General features: G+C 38.1%; 1 protein-coding gene across 1 annotated transcript in view; it reads right to left on the reverse strand.

The window, feature by feature from the left end:
• Positions 1-18,415, reverse strand: part of EFCAB5 (EF-hand calcium binding domain 5) — a 194,975-nt gene that overhangs the window by 45,549 nt on the left and 131,011 nt on the right. The window contains 1 exon segment of the mRNA XM_043585552.1: positions 12,934-13,090. Within this exon segment, the coding sequence (XP_043441487.1) occupies positions 12,934-13,090 (157 nt within the window).

An 18,415-nucleotide genomic window follows, 5' to 3' on the forward strand; every position in this document is an offset into this window, starting at 1 on the left:
TGATGAAGGTTTCTCATTTTTGTGGTTGGACTTTTGTTGATTTTTTCCTGAGTTTATACTATTTATTTATTTATAAATTTATTTAAATTTTAGTTAACATACAGTGCAATTTAGTTTCAGGAGTGGAATTCAGTAATTCATCACTTACATACAACACTCAGTGCTCTCATCAAAACAAGTTCCCTCCTTAATGCCCATCACCCATCGAGTCAATCTCCCACTCACTTCCCTCCATCAACTTTCAGTTTGTTCTCTATCATTAAGAGTCTTTTGTGGTTTTGTTTCCCCTCTCTTCTCTTTTTTTCCTCCTCTTGCCATATGTTCATCTGCTTTGTTTCTTAAATTCCACAAATGAGTGCAATCATATGGTATTTGTCTTTCTCTGATTGAGTTATTTCATTTAGCATAATACATTCTAGCTTCATCCACATTTTTGCAAATGGCAAGATGTCATTCCTTCTGATGACTAATATTACATTGTATAGATATACACCACATCTTCTTTTTCCATTCATCAGTCAGTGGACGTTGGGCACTCTCCATAGTTTGGCTATTGTTGATAATGCTGCTATAAACATTGGTGTGTATGCACCCTTTCAAATCTGTATTTTTTTATTCTTTGGGTAAATACCTAATAATGTAATTTTGATAGGGGTTGCATTACAAGTGTATATTGCTTTGGGTAGTATAGACATTTTAACGATGTTCTTCCAATCCATGAGCATGGAATTCTTTTCCATTTCTTTGTGTCCCTTTCAATTTCTTTATACTTTTCAGAGTATAGATCTTTTAGTTAGGTTTATTCCTAGGTAACATTGTTTTTGATGCAATTGCAAATGGAATAGATTCCTCTATTTCTTTTTCTGCTGCTTCATTATTGGCATATAGAAATGCAACAGATTTCTGCATGTTGATTTTATATCCCGCGACTTTGTTAGTTCTAGCAATTTTTGGTGGAGTCTTTCAGGTTTTCTACACAGAGTATCATATTATCTGCAAATAGTGAATGTCTGATTTCTTCCTTGCAATTTTTATGCTCTTTATTTCTTTTTGTTGTCTCATTGCTGAGGCTAAGAATCCCAGTACTATGTTAAATAGTAATGGTGAGAGTGGACATCCTTGTCTTGTTCCTGACCGTAGGGGAAAGTTTTTCTCATTGAGGATTTTATTAGCTGTGGGTCTTTCATACGTGGCTTTGATGATGTTGAGCCATGTTCCATCTATCCCTACTTTGTTGAGGGTTTTTATCAAGCATGGATGGTATATTTTGTCAAATGCTTTTTCTGCATCTGTTGACAGGATCATGTGGTTCTTATCCTTTCTTTTATTAGTGTGATGTATCATGTTGATTGATTTGCAAATATTGAACCAGCCCTGCATCACAGAAATAAATCCCAGTTGATCATGGTGAATAAGTCTTTTAATGTATTGTTGGATCCAGTTTGCTAGTATCTTGTTGAGAATTTTTGCATTCGTGTTCATCAGGAAAATTGGCCTGTAATTCTCCTTTTTAGTGGGTCTTTGTCTAGTTTTGGAATCAGGGTAATATTGGCCTCAGAGAATGAATTTGGAAAGTTTTTCTCCCATTTCTATTTTTTGGAACAGTTTGAGAAGAATAGGTATTAACTCTTCTTTAAATGTCTGATAGGATTCCCCTGGGAAGGTATCTAGCCCAGGACTTGTTTGTTGGGACATTTTTGATTACTGGTTCAATTTCTTTGCTGGTTATGGGTCTGTTCAAATTTTGTATTTCTTTCTGTTTCAGTTATGGTAGTTTGTGAATTTCTAGGAATTTATCCATTTCTTCCATATTGTCCAGTTCGTTGGCATATAGTTTTTCATAGTGTTCTTTTATTCTCTTATAATTGTATTTCTGTGGTGTTGGTTGTGATCTCTCCTCTTTCGTTTGTGATTTTATCTATTTGGGTCCTTTCTCTTTTCTTTTTGATAGGTCTGGCTAGGGGGTTATCAACTTTGTTTATTCTTTCAAAGAACCAGCTCTTAGTTTTGTTGATCTGTTCTACTTTCTTTTTTGTCTGTTTCTACATCATTTATTTCTGCTCTAATCTTTATTATTTCTCTTCTGCTGGCTTTAGACTTTATTTGCTCTTCCTTTTCTAGCAATTAGGTGCAAGGTTATATTGTTGATTTGGGACCTTTCTTGCATCTTGAGATAGGCCTGAATTGTAATATACTTTCTTCTTAGGACTGCCTTTGCTGCATCCCAAAGGGTTTGGACTGTCATGTTTTCATTTTCATTGGCATCCATGTATTTCTTTATTTCTTCTTTAATTTCCTGGTCAACGCATTAATTCTTTAGTAGGATGTTCTTTAACCTCCATGTATTTGAGGGCTTTTCAAATTTTTTCTTGTGGTTGATTTCAAGTTTCATAGTGTTGTGATCTGCAAATATGCACGGTATGATCTCAATCTTTTTGTGCTTGTTGAGGACTGGTTTGTGACCCAGTATGTGATTTATTCTGGAGAATGTCCCATGTGCACTAGAGAAGAATGTGTATTCTGCTGCTTTTGGATAAAATGTTCTGAATATATCTGTTAAGTCCATCTGGTTCAGAATGTCATTCACAGCCATTGTTTCCTTGTTGATTTTCTGCTCAGATGATCTGCCCATTTCTGTAAGTAGAGTGTTAAAGTCTCTTAGTATTATTATCAATGAGTTTCTTTATGTTTTTAATTAATTAATTTATATATTTGGGTGTATCAAGTTGGAGGCAGAAATATTTACAATTGTTAGTACTTTGTCTTTAAAATTTTTTTAAATGTTTATTTATTTATTTTGAGAGAAAGAGAGAGAGAAAGTGTGTGTGTGTGTGTGTGAGAGAGAGAGAGAGAGAGAGAGATTGGGGGAGGGGTAGAGAGAGAAGGAGACCAATAATCCCAAGCAGGTTCCACACTGTCAGCATAGAGCCTGATGCAGGGCTTGAACTCACAAAGTGTGAGATCATGACCTGAGCCAAAATGAAGACTTGGACACTTAACCGACTGAGTCACCTAGACACCCCTATAATTGTTAGTACTTCTTGATCAATATACCCCTTAATTATGATATAATGACCTTATTCGTCTCTTGTTATTGTCTTTGTTTTAAAATCCAGTTTTTCTGATATAAGTATGGCTACTCTGGCTTTCTTTTGATGTCCATTAGCATGATAGATGGTTCTCCATCTCCTCACTTTCAATCTGAAGGTGTCTTTAGGTCTAAAATGAGGCTCTTGTAGGAAACATATAGATGAGTCTTGTTTTTATCAATGCTGATACCCTCTGTCTTTTGATTGGAGCATTTAGTCCATTTACATTCATAGTGATTTTTGAAAGGCATGAATTTAGTGCCATTATTTTACCTGTAGAGTTGTGGAGTCCTCCTTAAAATTTCTTGCAGGGCTGGTTTAGTGGTCATGAACTCCTTTAGTTTTTGTTTGTCTGGGAAACTCTTTTTATTTCTCCTATTCTGAATGTCAGCCTTGCCGGATAAAGAATTCCTGGTTGCATATTTTTCCCATTCAGCACGTTGAATATTTCCTCCCACTCCCTTCTGGCATGCCAAGTTTCAGTGGACAGGTCTGCCTCTAACCTTATGTGTCTACCCTTGTAGGTTAAGGAACTTTTGTCCCTAGCTGCTTTCAGAATTCTCTCTTTATCTTTGTATTTTCAAATTTCACTATAATATGCCATGGTATTGATCTATTTTTGTTGATTTTGAGTGGCATTCTCTGTGCTTCTTGGACTTGAATGCCTATCTCCTTCCCCAAATTAGGGAAGTTCTCAGCTAAAATTTGTTCAAATAAACCTTCTGCCTCTTTTCCCCACTCTTCTTCTTCTGGGACTCCTATGATATGGATATTGTTTTTGCTTTCTAGAATCACTGAGTTCCCTAAGTTTCCCTTAGTAATCTATTAGTTTTCTTTCCCTCTTCTTTTCAACTTAATTATTTTCCATAAATTTATCTTCTATATCACTTATTCTCTCCTCTGCTTCTTCAATCCTCACTGTGAATATATCCAGTTGGTTTTGCAACCCCGTTATAGCATTTTTAATTTCAGCCTGACTAGTTTTCAGATCTTTGAGCTCTGCAGGAAGGGTTTCTCTGGTGTCTTCTATGCTTTTTTCAAGCCCAGCTAGTAGTCTTATGACTATTGCTCTAAATTATTTTTCAGATATATTGCTTATATCTATTTTGAGCAAGTCCCTGGCTGTGATTTCTTCTTGACCTTTCTTTTGAGAAGAATTCCTCCCACTTGCCATTTTGGCTAAGTTTCTGTCTTTTGCATGTTTTGAAAGCTTGCTATGTTTCCTTCACCTGAGAATAATACTGTATTAAAAAGGGGTCATACACTGTCAAGAGCCTGGCACTTTAGGAAGTTTTTTTGATGTATGCTGTTTACCCTCTGCTGTTGCATTTTGGCTGCTCTTTCCCACTTGTCAGTCCTCTACAGAGCTCCTCCTTGCTTACAGTTGGGAGTGTTTGGATATTCAACTAGGCGTGCTTTGATTTGTCTGTTAAAATGAGCCTCGCACCTGCCACACTATCGCCTTCCAAACAGGGAGATCCTTCTTCCAGTCCACAGATCGATTTCCTGGGTGCTCCAAGTGACCTGACCTCAATACAGCTGTGTTTGAGGAATGAAGAAGGCCCAAGGTCCCCCTACTTCTCCGTCATCTTAACTTCTCCCCTCTAGTGTGAACTTTTGTTAATTTTTGCTCTATCACATCCATTTGTCTTTCTATTACTAATATCCCAAATTTTGTTTTGGGGAAACTACTCCATTCTCATCTCACTTCGTTTGTTTGAGTAGGATTCCAATCATGGTTCTAGAGATGTAGCATGCATCTCAGGCCTAAACCAGTCAGGACATTCTATTCCTTCAGGCAGAGTGGTTGGTTTAGTCCAGACTAATGCCAAACCCTTTGCTAGCAAGAGGATATTTTCCTTTTTATTCCCACTGGACTGGAGGATGTGAGATTGTACCTGGACTCGACAAGGGGGAAGGCTGTATGAAGATGAGTCAAAACATAGAACAGAGCAAGATCAGACTGAAAAAGAAAAAGAAAGAAGCAGACACTTGTCCTCATGTCATTATTTGAACTCCCAAATCTGTGTTCTGAACTAGCCCTGGACTTTTCTATCATATGAACCAACAAAGTTTTTTTTTTGGTTTAACCACTCTAGGCTGGGCTTCCTATTACTTGAACTCAAAGGGTCCTAACTGATATAGTCTTGAATTAAATTAACTTGTGGGTTCTTCCTCTTCCATTTCTTCCTCCTCCTCTTCCTCCTCCTCTTTCTCCTCCTCTTTTTATTCCTTTCCCTTCTTGAACAATTAGGTCCTAAAGCCATTGGTGAGGTAAGGCATGGTAAGCATTTGCTCCTGGTCAAAGTAAGCCCGGTGGCCCAGAATAGGGTAGCAGAAATCCGGTGGGGTAAGGAGGGCATTGTTCAGGAAGTGATAGGCATGGGTTGTCAGAGCCTGAGCAGGTGAGGATGTTACCCAGGTGCAAGGGCAATCTCAGCCTATGTGAGTGAAGAGGGTGGCCCTGCAGAGGTGGTTTGGCTTGGGGTGTGAGAACCCAAGCAGGATGAAGAGGATACCCACATGGGGTAGATGCCCAACATGGGGTATTAGGCCTGAGAAGAGTGAGAAGGGCATCCAAATGGAAGGACAGTTTGATTTTGGAAGTCAGAACATAAACAGAGTGAGGAGGGTGTCTGTGTATAGGGACAGCCCAGCATGGGGAATCAGGACCCAAGCAAAATGAGGTCTTCCAGGTAGGACTTAGCTCAGCATGAGGAATCAGAAGTTTGATATAGGAGAGCATCTACATGAAAAGGTCCCTTGTCACAGAATGCCAGAACTTAAGGGGATGTATGAGAGGCATCCACGTGAGGTATGTGGGGGAGGAATCTGTTGTGGGATGTTAGAGCCTGAGCAGAGTAAGGAGGGCAACTGGGGGAAGGGAGGTTAATACAGGGTCTTGAGACTTAAGTGTAGTGAGAAGGAAAGAACATCAGTGTGGGGGAGAGGACAGTGTGATGGGAGATTAGTTCCATACAAGAGGACTGATTAGATAAATAAACAAATTTAGGATAATACAAGCAAGAGAGAAGAAGAGAGCTACAAAAAGGGAGAAAACTAGAATGAACTCTGTTACTATTTTGGACTTGGAGGTATGAGTGTGAACTTACAGTTATTTTTTTCTTTACAGATTTTACTTTTAAGTAATCTCTACACCCAATATGGGCCCCAAACCTACAGCCCTGAGATCAAGAGCCACATGCTCCACCAACTGAGCCAGGCAGGTGCCTTGAACTTACAGCTTTTAATATTAATAGATATTTACAGAGATATGTACAGATGTAAATTTTTGTGTACACACACACACACACACACACACTCCCTATGAGAAACTTGGGAGCAGGGACCTGGAAGCAATGAGCATGTATAGAACCAAGATCTTGGGATGTCTGGGTGGCTCAGTCGGTTAAGCATCCAATTTCGGCTCAGATCATGGTCTTATGATTTGTGAGTTCAAGCCCCCACATTGGGTAAGCTGGAGCCCTGCTCTGGGCTCTGCACTCTCTCTCCCTTTCTCTGTGCACCTCATGGGATTCTCTTTCTCTCCCTCTGTCTGCCCCTCACTCACACTCACTCTCTCAAAAATAAACAAATACATACATAAATAAATAAATTTTTAAAATCATTAAAATTGTACATTAAAAAAAAAAAAGAACCAAGATCTTGGCCTCTAAATACGATTCTCCACTAAAAGAAACCAAGGTTCCTTAGAGAAATGGGTGATTCCATGCTGGCAGTAGGAAAGTATAAGATGAATCTAGAACATCTCATTGTGTAAAGCAAGGAAGTACTCAAAGAATGATGGATACATGTTAAAAGGACACAGGAAATATTCTGTCAGTTTCTTAATATAACTAAAAATATATCTACCCTATAGCCCAGAAATCACACTGCTTGGTATTTATTATAAAAGAAATAAAAACATGTATCTGCACAAAAGATTTGTGCAAGATTGTTTATAGCATCTTTATTCATAATAGCCAAGAAATGAAATCAGTCTAAATGACTACCAGTTGAAGAATGGACTAACAACCTATAGTTTATTCATACAACAGAATACTACTCAACAAACAAACAAACAAACAAAATAAGGAAATTGTTGGTACACAAAACAACATGTAAGAATCTCAAGAAAAAAAAATATGCTGAGTGAAAGAAGCCTTACACAAAAGGGTACATACAAATGATTCCATATATATGAACTCAGAGAGATAAAACATATCTGTAGTGGAAAACAACCAGAAGGGTGGTTGTCTTGGGGATTGGGTGGTGGGGATTGAGTGAGAAAGAGGCATGAGGGAACTTAGTGTTCTATATCTTAATAGGGGTATTGGATACACAATCTATGTATTTGCCAAAACTCAGTGAATGTACACTTAAAATTTGTGTTTCATTTGTTTAATTTTACCTCAAAAGAAAAAAAGCTGTTAACATATATTGAATTCTAATTAAAGATACACATGCCGAAGTGTTTAGGGAGGAGTGTATTGGGGTCAGCAATTTATTTTGAAATGTATAAAAAAATAAGAGAAATGGAGGGATAAAGAGATGAATAAACAATTTTTAAAAGTGTAATAAAATGTTAATGATAGAATCTAGGTGATGGATATATAGGTGTTCACTATAAAATTCTCTCAGCTTTGCTGTATGTTTGAAATTTTTCATAATAGAATATTGGAGGGAAGGGGAAGACATAAAATTCAGACTGAAAGGACTCCCATTGGTCAAATCTGAGACAATAGGAACATTAAAATAAATAATGATAGTGTTGGATTACAACATGTTGGATAAAATAGGAAACCATGAATACATATTGTTATAACAAATAAATAAAAAGTTTGATAAGGAAGAGAATGTTTCTGAGGCACCTGGCTGGCTCAGTCAGTAGAGTGTGGGATTCTTAATCTTGGGGTTGTAAATTCAAACCCCACATTGGGTGTAGAGATTACTTAAAAATAAAATATTTAAAAAGAAAAAAGGGAATGTTTCTATGATTTCAAAGTACAACCACAAAAAAAATCTATTAATTACAAAGGGAGAAAGAGTAATTTTTAAATGGAAGGGACTGATATCATCTTTAAAATTTTTTTTTAATTCCAGTATAGTTAGCATACAGTGTTACATTGGTTTCAGGTGCAACATAGTGATTAAACAATTCCATATGTTACTCAGTGCTCATCAAGATAAGTTAGTCTTTAATGCCCTTCAGCTACTATTTCACCTAGCCGTGCCACACACCCCCCCCCCCCCCAACCATCTATTTGTTCTCTATAGTTAAGAGTCTGTTTTTCGGCTTGTCTCTCTCTTCTCCCCTTTGCTTGTTTGTTTCTTAACAAATTATGGCTGAATTATTCAGCTATATAAAAGAATGAAATCTTACCATTTGCAACAACATGGATGGAGCTAGAAAGTATAATGCCAAGTGAAATAAGCCCGTCAAAGACAAATACCATAAGATTTCACTTGTTTATCCATTCATCTATCATGGACACTTGTGCTGCTTCCATAGTTTGGCTATTGTAATAATGCTGCAATAAACATAGGGGTGCATGTACCTTTTTGAAATAGTGTTTTTGTATTCTTTGGGTAAATACCCAGTAGTTTGACTACTGGATTATAGGGTAGTCCTATTTTTAATTTTTTGAAGAAACTCCACAGACATCATGTTATTATCATGGGACTTCTGCTAGGATTCAATGAGAAGAACATAGCATCACTTACATGACATTCCTGGTAAAGATGAATAATCTGAATTTAATCATAAGGAAACATTAGACCAACCTAAAAGGAGGACATACTATAAACAAACAGCCTATAATCTTCAAATTGTCAAAGACACGACAATCAAGGAAAGACTGAAGAGTTTCTTAAAGATCCCTTGTTGCAGAGTAAAGAAACAGCAGTTGTTTTACACTAACTATATGTCCGGTTTTCAGTTTCTTTAAAAAACACTATGTGGGATGCCTGGGTGGATCAGTCGGTTAAGCGTCCGACTCTCGATTTCAGCTCAGGTTATGATCTCACAGTTGGTGGGTTTGAGCCCCTCATTGGGCTCTGCGCTGACAGTGTGGAGCCTGCTTGGGATTCTCTTTCTCTCCCTCTGCCCCTCCTCTGCTTGCTCTTTCTCTCAAAAATAAATAAATATTAAAAAAAACACTATGTGAGTTTTTCCATGAGATTTTCTAAATAAACATGGTTCACAAGTGTTCAAGATTTCTGGAATTTGGTTACAAAATGCATCACAAAAATTTCATAACATTTTATTTTATTTTATTTTATTATTTTTTTAAATATGAAATTTATTGTGAGATTGGTTTCCATACAACACCCAGTGGTCATCCAACAGGTGCCCTCCTCCATACCCATCACCCACCCTCCCCACCCTCCCACTCCCCATCAACCCTCAGTTTGTTCTCAGTTTTTAAGAGTCTCTTATGTTTTGGCTCCCTCCCTCTCTAACCTTTTTTTTTTTTTCCCTTTCCCTCCCCCATGGTCTTCTGTTAAGTTTCTCAGGATCCACTGAAGAATGGACAAAATCTCATAACTTTAAGAGAGTTAAATGTCCTACTTATATAGAAATTTTTATATTAAAGTAAATTTTATCATTTAATAGGAAATTAGAGGGTATATATATCCAGAAATGTTAAAAGCTATTCCATGGGAAGTAATGGGGAAAGAGTGATCTATTCCATTAAGTTCTACAGTGTAGACAGGTCACATGTTTTACAGATTTTATATGTAATATTTCTCCTCTAAAGATTGAGCTGTATTAGACAAGAATAAACAGGGAAATTACCAGCTAAAAGTTTCAAGTTGCCCCCTCTATATAGACAACTTCCATTTTGAGAATACCAGCAGAAACATTTATAGGCACTTCTAATTCTGTGGCTTTATCCTATTTCTCCAATTTTTATCCAATTTTTAATCTTGGAAACAGAAATAGATAAGAAGGGTAGAGCAAAACAAAACAAAATGAAACAAAGAGCTATTTGAAGATTTGCTGATCAGTTATTAGCTAATGTTTGAATTTAGAATTTTCTCCCTTTTTAAAAGAAGCTAAATCTGCCTTTCTTCTTCCATATGGCCATCAGCTCAGCAATCATCTCCTCAGGCCAGGTGGCTACCAACATGTGTTCAGAGAGAGTCATTTTGTATAAGCCTACCCTTGCAGAGAATAATTTGTTCTTCCTGCTTGCAGAAATTTATTTCTGGCAGCACTTTCTGCCTCCTCATTACTTTCCTCATTCTCATTTGCTGGGCTTAACCCATTACATTTTATACTTTCTACCTATCCCTATTGCTGTACTTCACTCATATATATTGGAACTTCCTTATAATGTCATCCTCAGGTTTCTTAAATTCTAGAAATTATCACGTCTAACTCCTTCATTTTACAAATGAGGACCCCTGAATCTATTGAGGTTCAGTAACTTGTCTTTGGTCCTGTGACCATTAAGTGAAAGATCCAGTATTGGAACCCAGCTCTCCTGACCATTGTGTGGTGTTTTTCCTCTATAGAACATGATTTTATATTATAAAATTTTCCCACTTTATAAGTGGAAACCATCTCATTGTGCCCTTTGAAATTCCATTCTTTGGATGCAGTCTAAGACAAGTAGTGTAGTTTAATGTCAAGTTTGCAGAAGATGTAGTGAATGAAGAACACATGACAATTGATAAACTTAGGTGCATTTGAAGATAAACGAATACAATAATTTTTTAAAAGGTTGAAGAACTTAACTAACCCTGATCATTCTTTCTTTCACTTACTATACACTTTAAGAATTGGAAATCTAATATGCAAGAGTCACCAGATAAATCCTTAAACCCAGTAAAACGCAAAATCATTTATACTAGAATCTAATCAAATGGATGAGGAAACTTATTATACTAGAATAAGAATTTTAGTAACTTTTTATTGGGAAGTTTGATCAGAAGAGAAAGATGTAGTATAGGACAAGAAAGGTCATTAAGGAGAATTTAGTGGTTAAGTTAGTAAATTCAGGAGAAACTTGCAAGCCAGACCGACTTGAGAGGTGAATCGGACCTTGTAGAGGCAGAAAGATAAAACAAGAAGAGAAAATAGGCAGAATTGAGGAATACTTTGGATTTTTTTAACCCCAAGAGTGAGGGTAGCTAGGCACATGGAAGGAATCTAACTAGATAAGAGTTAAGGTCTTGGACAAAGCACTCTACAACATAATACACTCCTGATAGCTCTGACATTTTCTACACTTCCCACCAACAAGGTACAAGGGTTGCAACTTCTCTACATCCTTGTCAACACTTGCTATTTTTCTATTTTTAAAGTATAGCCATACAACATAAGTAACAAAAGCAAAAGTAAATAAGTGAAGTACATTGAACGAAGAGGATTCTACACAGCAAAAGAAGCAATCAACAAAATGAAAAGGAAACCTACAGAATAGAAGACTTTTGCAAATCCTATATCTGATAAGGGGTGAAAATCCAAAATATATAAGGAACTCATGCACCTAAACAGAAAAAAATATTTAAAAATGGGCAAAGAAACTGAATTTTCCAGAGACATGCAGATAACCAAAAAGTGCATGAAAAGATGCTCAACATCACTAACAATTAGAGAAATGCAAATCAAAGTCACAATGAGATGTCATATCACACCTGTCAGAGTTGTTGTTATCAAAAAGACAAGAGATAACAAGTGTTGGCAAAGATGTGGAGAAAAGGGACCCAGTGTGCACTGTCGGTGGGAATGTAAATTGGTACAACTACTATAAAAAACAGTATGGACGTTTCAAAACATTAAAAATAGAGGTGTCTGGGTGGTTCAAGTCAGTTGAGCATCTGACTCTTGATTTTGGCTCAGGTTGCGATTCCATGGCTGTGGGATCGAACCTGCGTTGAGTTCCATGCTGAGTGCTGAGCATGGAGCCTGCTTAAGATTCTCTCTCTCTCCCTCTGCCCCTCTCCCTCACTTGTGCCCTCTCTCTTTCTCTCTCAAAACAAACAAATAAAAAACATTAACAAAATAGAGTTATCATATTGTCCAGCAATTCCACTTCTGTGTATCTAATGGAAAGAGATGAAATCACTATCTCGAAGAGATACCTGAATCACCATGTTCATTGCAAAATTATTCACAATAGCCAAGGTATGAAAAAAAACTAACCATCAGTGAGTGAATGGATAAAGCAAATGTGATTCACACACACACGTGCGCACACACACACACACACACACACACAGGAGTATTAGTCATCCATGAAAAAGATAGAGTGCTGCCATGGATGGATCTTGAAAGCATTATGCTGAGTGAAATCAGACAAAGAAAGACAAATACTGTATGATATCACTTATATGTGGAATCTAAAAAAGCCAAACTGAGAATGTAAAATGGTGGTTCTTAGGGGATGGGGTTGGGGGAAATGGGGGATTGTTGGTCAAAGGGTATACACTTGTTATAAGATGAATAAATTCTGTGGATCCAATGTACAGCATGGTGATTATAGTTAACAATATTATATACTTAAGTTTGCTAAGAGAAGAGATCTTACATGGTCTCACCACAAAAAAGAAATGGTAATTATGTGAAGTGATAGAGGTGTTAACTAATGCTGCTGTGGTAATCATTTCAGAGTATATAAAGATATCAGATCAACACATGTACACTTGAAACTCACACAATGTTATATGTTAATTTTATCTCAATAAAACTGAAAAAATTATAGCCATTCTAATAGCCGTGAAGTGGTGTCTTGTGGCTTCAAAATGAGAGTTTTAACTATGTATGACATAGTACTGGAAAACTTGAAACCAAGTTGTTACCACAGCTTTAATGAGAAAATTCTTATCTTTTTACCTTTCCTCATAGATTCTTTTTCCATTCCCTCCTTGTATGTGTACAAGAGTTCATCAACTTCATTCAGATCCAGGAAGCCTGAGCCATCACTGTCCCACTTCTGAAACAGGGCTTCTAGGAGAAGTTCCCATCGGACTCTGGAAGCATTATGTCTAATCTAGGATAGAAACCGAATAACAAAGCACAGAAGACACACTATTTATTGTGCTAGCTGCCATCCTAGGTTTATTCCCCCCAAAGTGAAGCACTATTTCTAAAAACAGCTTTATTGAAAAAACTTGGACTAAGCATGATATTAATGGTAAAATGAAGCATTTAATGTTAATACTATAAATACTATTTCTCTGTTTCACCTCTAGACCAAAAACAAAAACAAAAACAAAAACAGGCATTCTCTGCATTGGACTAAAACACATTAACTTAGAAAGGGGGTCACACTCCTTAAGAATCTTTGATTCATTCCTTTCCACTCCCTTGCTGTTTGCTCAGGAATGTGATAAACATATGGTATGCTTGACCTGGCTTCTTGCGGGGTGGAGAGGGGGATATGCTATGTAGTTAAGGAGGATGAGTGGCAGTATTCAAAAAATGAAAAACAACCCTGTTCAAAAATTACTTTTTATATTTAACATTGACCTAACTGGACATTGGTTTTATTTATCTTTTAGATTTTTTACTAGATTAATTATAATATCAGTCAGATGGTAAATATTATCGGGATGCCTGGGTGGCTCAGTCTGTTAAGCATCCAACTTCTGCTCACGTCATGATCTCTCATGTTTCATGAGTTTGAGCCTCTCGACCGTGCAGAGCCTGCTTGGGATTCTCTCTCTGTCCCTCTCTCTCTCTCTGCTCCTCCCCAACTGTGTGCTCTCTCTCAACATAAATAAATAAACTTAAAAAAATAGTAATTATTATCTAGATTTAATCACTGAAAGAAAGTGAATATATAGAATTTGTTTAAAAGGGGGAACTGCAATTGAGGAGGCAAAAGAGATATCAACTCTAGAATTAGGTTGAGAAGTCTCATGAGGCTGATGGATATGCCTGGAGAATGTAATTTACATATTTCACAAAAGAGCACATAAATTGTTTATATCAGCTAACATGTATGCATTTATCTATCACTCAAGTAAGTAGTAAGTTTTTAGGAAATATGTAATACCTGGATTCACATGAATAAAAATATATATTCAAATCATAATTGTACTTCTAGGTATGTGCACTTGTAAATGCATTCACAAAGCAGATAAACAGTGCACACACACACACACACACACACATTTTTGCACATACACATATGTGGTCCTCAGAATCTGCTCTGCAAGCTTCAGAGGAGGAAAAACAAAGCTGTACAATAAACCATCTCTTGACACCAGCAATCATGTTATTATTAGGGGAATGAATTCTCTGGAGTGTGATCTTGGACCATTTGACAATAAAATAAAATATTTAATGGCTATGCTCATTGAAATAAGATGGTAAGTTTGATTGTAAATTTTTAAAAAGCCACATTAGGAGTAACTGAGGTTAGAGATTTACTAATAATAGTAACCTCACCTGTTTTATTTTATTTTTTAAGTTCATGTATATATTTTATTAAAGAATTAAAATTTTTTAATGGATACAGGTTAAAATTTTAAGTTTATATATATATATATATATATATTACTAAAGAATTAAAAATTTTTAAACAGATGCATCAGGTGTATTGATGCTTTAAAGTTGTATAAAAGCAATGGGAAGGGGGCCAACAGAAGAACTGCTTATTGGGGTAGAGGCAGCATCAAAGAACTCCTGAGCCCTGTGGAGACTGATGTAACGTCACTTTGCTGAGGATCCTGACTACAGACTGAACTGTAAAATGTAGACCAGCTCTCCAGGCTGAGGAGCAGGGGAGGCAGGGCCAGGTGGCCCTTACCTCTTTGGTATAGATGTCTAAGGCAGAGGCCAGGGCCTGGGCTGTGTGCTCTATCTAGTAAGAAAGCCTCCATGAGGATCCTAGAGCCCAAGGTTGTAAAAGGAAGTGAAGACCTTGCATTCACATGATCCTCTCTGCCATCTCCAATGCCAAAGGGACCCAAGGTAGCTGAACATATTTAAGACTTTGTCACCCAAGTTTAAACAGATGAATGTTAGTTATAAATGGTTCCTCTACTGTACTTTGCCATTTGGAAGGCCAATCCCTAGAACTGGAGATTCTTTCAGGTCACCAAGAAGGTGCTGGTATCAGCTAGCTAGCATACATTGTTTACTGGGAGGGCATCCACTCTTGAGGTCTCTGTCAGCCCTTGGGACATGACCTCGGTCCCCTGGCACCTCAGGGGTCTGATTCTTTCATCTTACTTGATAAACCAGCTGCTGTCTTAGAAGTTCCTTCTGCCCTGCTGTCCTCAGATGTCCCCAAGGACTAGCCAGGTACTCCAGCCCCTGTTCCAAAGCATTCCTTCTCAAAGCACTTCATAGCATGGCAAACCTCCTGCTGGCTCTTACACCTCTACAATTGGCTCTCAGGGGCTTTGTCTGACAGTCCTTTCCCTGCTTCCTAAGTATTAGTATTCCTGAGGCTCAGTTCTCTGCCCTCCTTTCACGCATGCTTCCTCGGAGACTTATAAATCAAGGTATTTAAAAGGGGGACATTTTATTAACAACAGTTCCTTATGAGTCTACCAGGGATGCAACAAAGGCAATCTTTCCCAGGAGCTTGGGGAAGCTGCTAGAGCATCAGGTGTTCCTGCTAGAGACAGTTTTCAAGGTTGTGCCTCATGTATACACCTCCTCCACCTGCTCCCACACAGTTCTGAGGCATTAACTCAGGGACTGTCTCATGGGCCTGAGGGCTAACCCAATTTTGTCAGGCAAAAGGAGGGCTGGGAGCACCTGGGTGGCTCAGTCAGTTGGGTGTCCAACTTCAGCTTGGGCCATGATCTCATGGTTCATGAGTTCGAGCTCTGCATCGAGTTCACTGATGTCAGTGCAGAGCCCACTTTGGATTTTCTGTCCACCCCCCTCCCCCCAGCTCTGCCCCTTCCCTGCTTGTGCTCTCTCTCTCAAAAATAAATAAATCTTAAAAAAAATAGGGCTGAACAGAAAGGCCTGCAGCACCTGGTCTTGTTTTTTGTCCTCTGCTAGGTTTGGTGGTCCCTTACCAAGCAGTCACTGCTTGCAGCTGGGGTGATCATTGGTGCCAGTTGGCCCTTCTCACCTCTACTCCCAAGTAGGAAGGTAACTTCCTCTTTCCAGGCACCTTCCCGGGGAAGGGGACTGGGAAAACTCCATCATTCAGTCTGGTTATGAAGCTCAGTTTTAAAAAGTTCTGAACCATAACAGGCAGGAATGAACCAGAGCACATAAAGCCACTTTACACAACTTCTGTATGCTACTGGAGGGGTGGTCAGAGGAGTGGCAGCAGGGGCCTCTGCTTCTCCTTACAAGGGCATCCCTGATCACCCTTACCACTCTCATGTCCTTCACCCAGCCCTGCCCTGCAAAGCATTCCAGACTTTTGGAGATCACTGCCAATGCTTGAAAAGCCCAGACAGAACTGAAGACAAGAGCCTGGGTATCTGAGGTCATCTAGTCACCTCTCATTGGTGGGGACCCTCACTGTCTTTGCTTCCAACAGCTCTAAATACACCAGAACTCATTCATTTAACAACGGCTATGGGTCTGCACAGGCTTCATCGGTGACTCATGCATATCTGCCCCCACTGTCCCATGAGATGATGACATGGCATTTCTGTCTGTCTCAGCACCGTATGCTCTAGGAGTGTGCTGTCTGTTAGGGAACATGGGGCAGATAAAAATAAGTTAAAAGGCACTCATTATCCAAAGAACTGAGACCTGAAAAGTCTTCTCTGAGTCAACCTACTTAAAATGGAGACCAGAGTGGCATATAATAAATGGTAGAAAAGGTTTGATTGGAACTTCTTGCAAAATAAAACTACTACTAAGCCTAGTATCGCTTAACAAAATGTAATTGCAACTATGGGATAATTCGTAGAACAAAATTATTTTAAGTATATTTCCTACCTAAAATTATATGATTGCCCAATAGGACACCATTTCCATAGGGCAATCAGTCATTTTTGCAAAAGTTAGTCAAGGACTTCCTCAGTTTTCCTGAAGGCCTCTCTCTCTCTCTCTCTTTTTGTTATTTACATTTAAGTTAGTTAACATGAAGTGTAGTCTGGCTTCAGGAATAGAAAGAACCCAGTGATTCATCTCTTGCATATGACACCCAGTGCTCATCCCGGAAAGTGCCCTCCTTAACGCTTGTCACCCATTTAACCCACACCCCCGGCCCCCTAGTCCAGCAACCCTCAGTTTGTTCTTTAAATTTAACAGTCTCTTATGGTTTCCCTCCCTGTTTTTATCTTATTTTTCCTTCCCTTCCCCTATGTTCATCTGTTGAGTTTCTCAAATTCTACATGAGTGAAATCATGGTATCTTTCTCTGACTGACTTACTTTGCTTAGCATAATACCATCCAGTTCCATCCATACTGTTGCAAATGGCAAGATTTCTTTATTTTTTCATTGTTGAGTAGTATTCCACTGTGTATATATACCACATCTGAAGGCCTCTCTTTATCCATTATCTCATTGATACTCAAATCACCCCCATGAAGTACCTACTTGGTTCCATGAAGCTCTTCATTTGTTAATGGACCTGACTCTCAGATCCTCATTTGCCAATGACTGCAATCATTTTGAGCAGTTTTGCAATAACACTTTCATGGCTTTATGAAATTCTAGGTTTTAAAACTTAAATTTTACTTTGACACCATTTTGTTGCATTGTCAATATCAGAAGTTTACAACATCCCACGGTCATAAGTATGAAATGGGCTATGATGGATGGATGGTGTTAGGTAGGGAGATGTTAAAAAAGAGACACTAGGCTTGTTCTAAGCCCCATGTCAGTAAATCATGGCTTAATAATTAACCTAAGTGCACCTTCGGCTCCCCAGGCATAACCTTCAACCAGTCATCATGGAAATACCCAGTCAGCACTAGTGAGATAATCCACTTGATAGACTCCTTCTGTTCCTGTTAGAAAGGCGACCTTCCTGGAAAAATGCATTCTTTAGTAATAATTTGCCTTCCCAGCCCCATTTCTGCCTTTTAAAAAACCTTGCAGCCCTTCAGAGCTCCTTTCTATTGCTGGATGAGATGTTGCTGAACTCATGAGTTGTTGAATCAAACCAATTTGATCTTTAAAGTTAGTTGAATTTTTGTTGTTTAATAATGTCTATGTGGAAAGTAATTTTTTAAATGGTCAGTTGTTTGGAGAATACTTTTCATGTCTGATGACTTTAGCTTTCCTCTACAACTTTATTATTTTTTAAAATAATTTTTTAAAGTTTATTTTATTTATTTTGAGAGAGAGAGAGAGAGAGAAGAGAGCACACAGCAGGGGAAGAGAGTGAAGGAGAGAGAGAGAATCCCAAGCAGGGTCTGCACTGTCAGTGCAGAGCCTGAT

The sequence above is a fragment of the Prionailurus bengalensis genome, chromosome E1 (assembly GCF_016509475.1).
Source record: "Prionailurus bengalensis isolate Pbe53 chromosome E1, Fcat_Pben_1.1_paternal_pri, whole genome shotgun sequence".
Classification (NCBI taxonomy): Eukaryota; Metazoa; Chordata; class Mammalia; order Carnivora; family Felidae; genus Prionailurus; species Prionailurus bengalensis.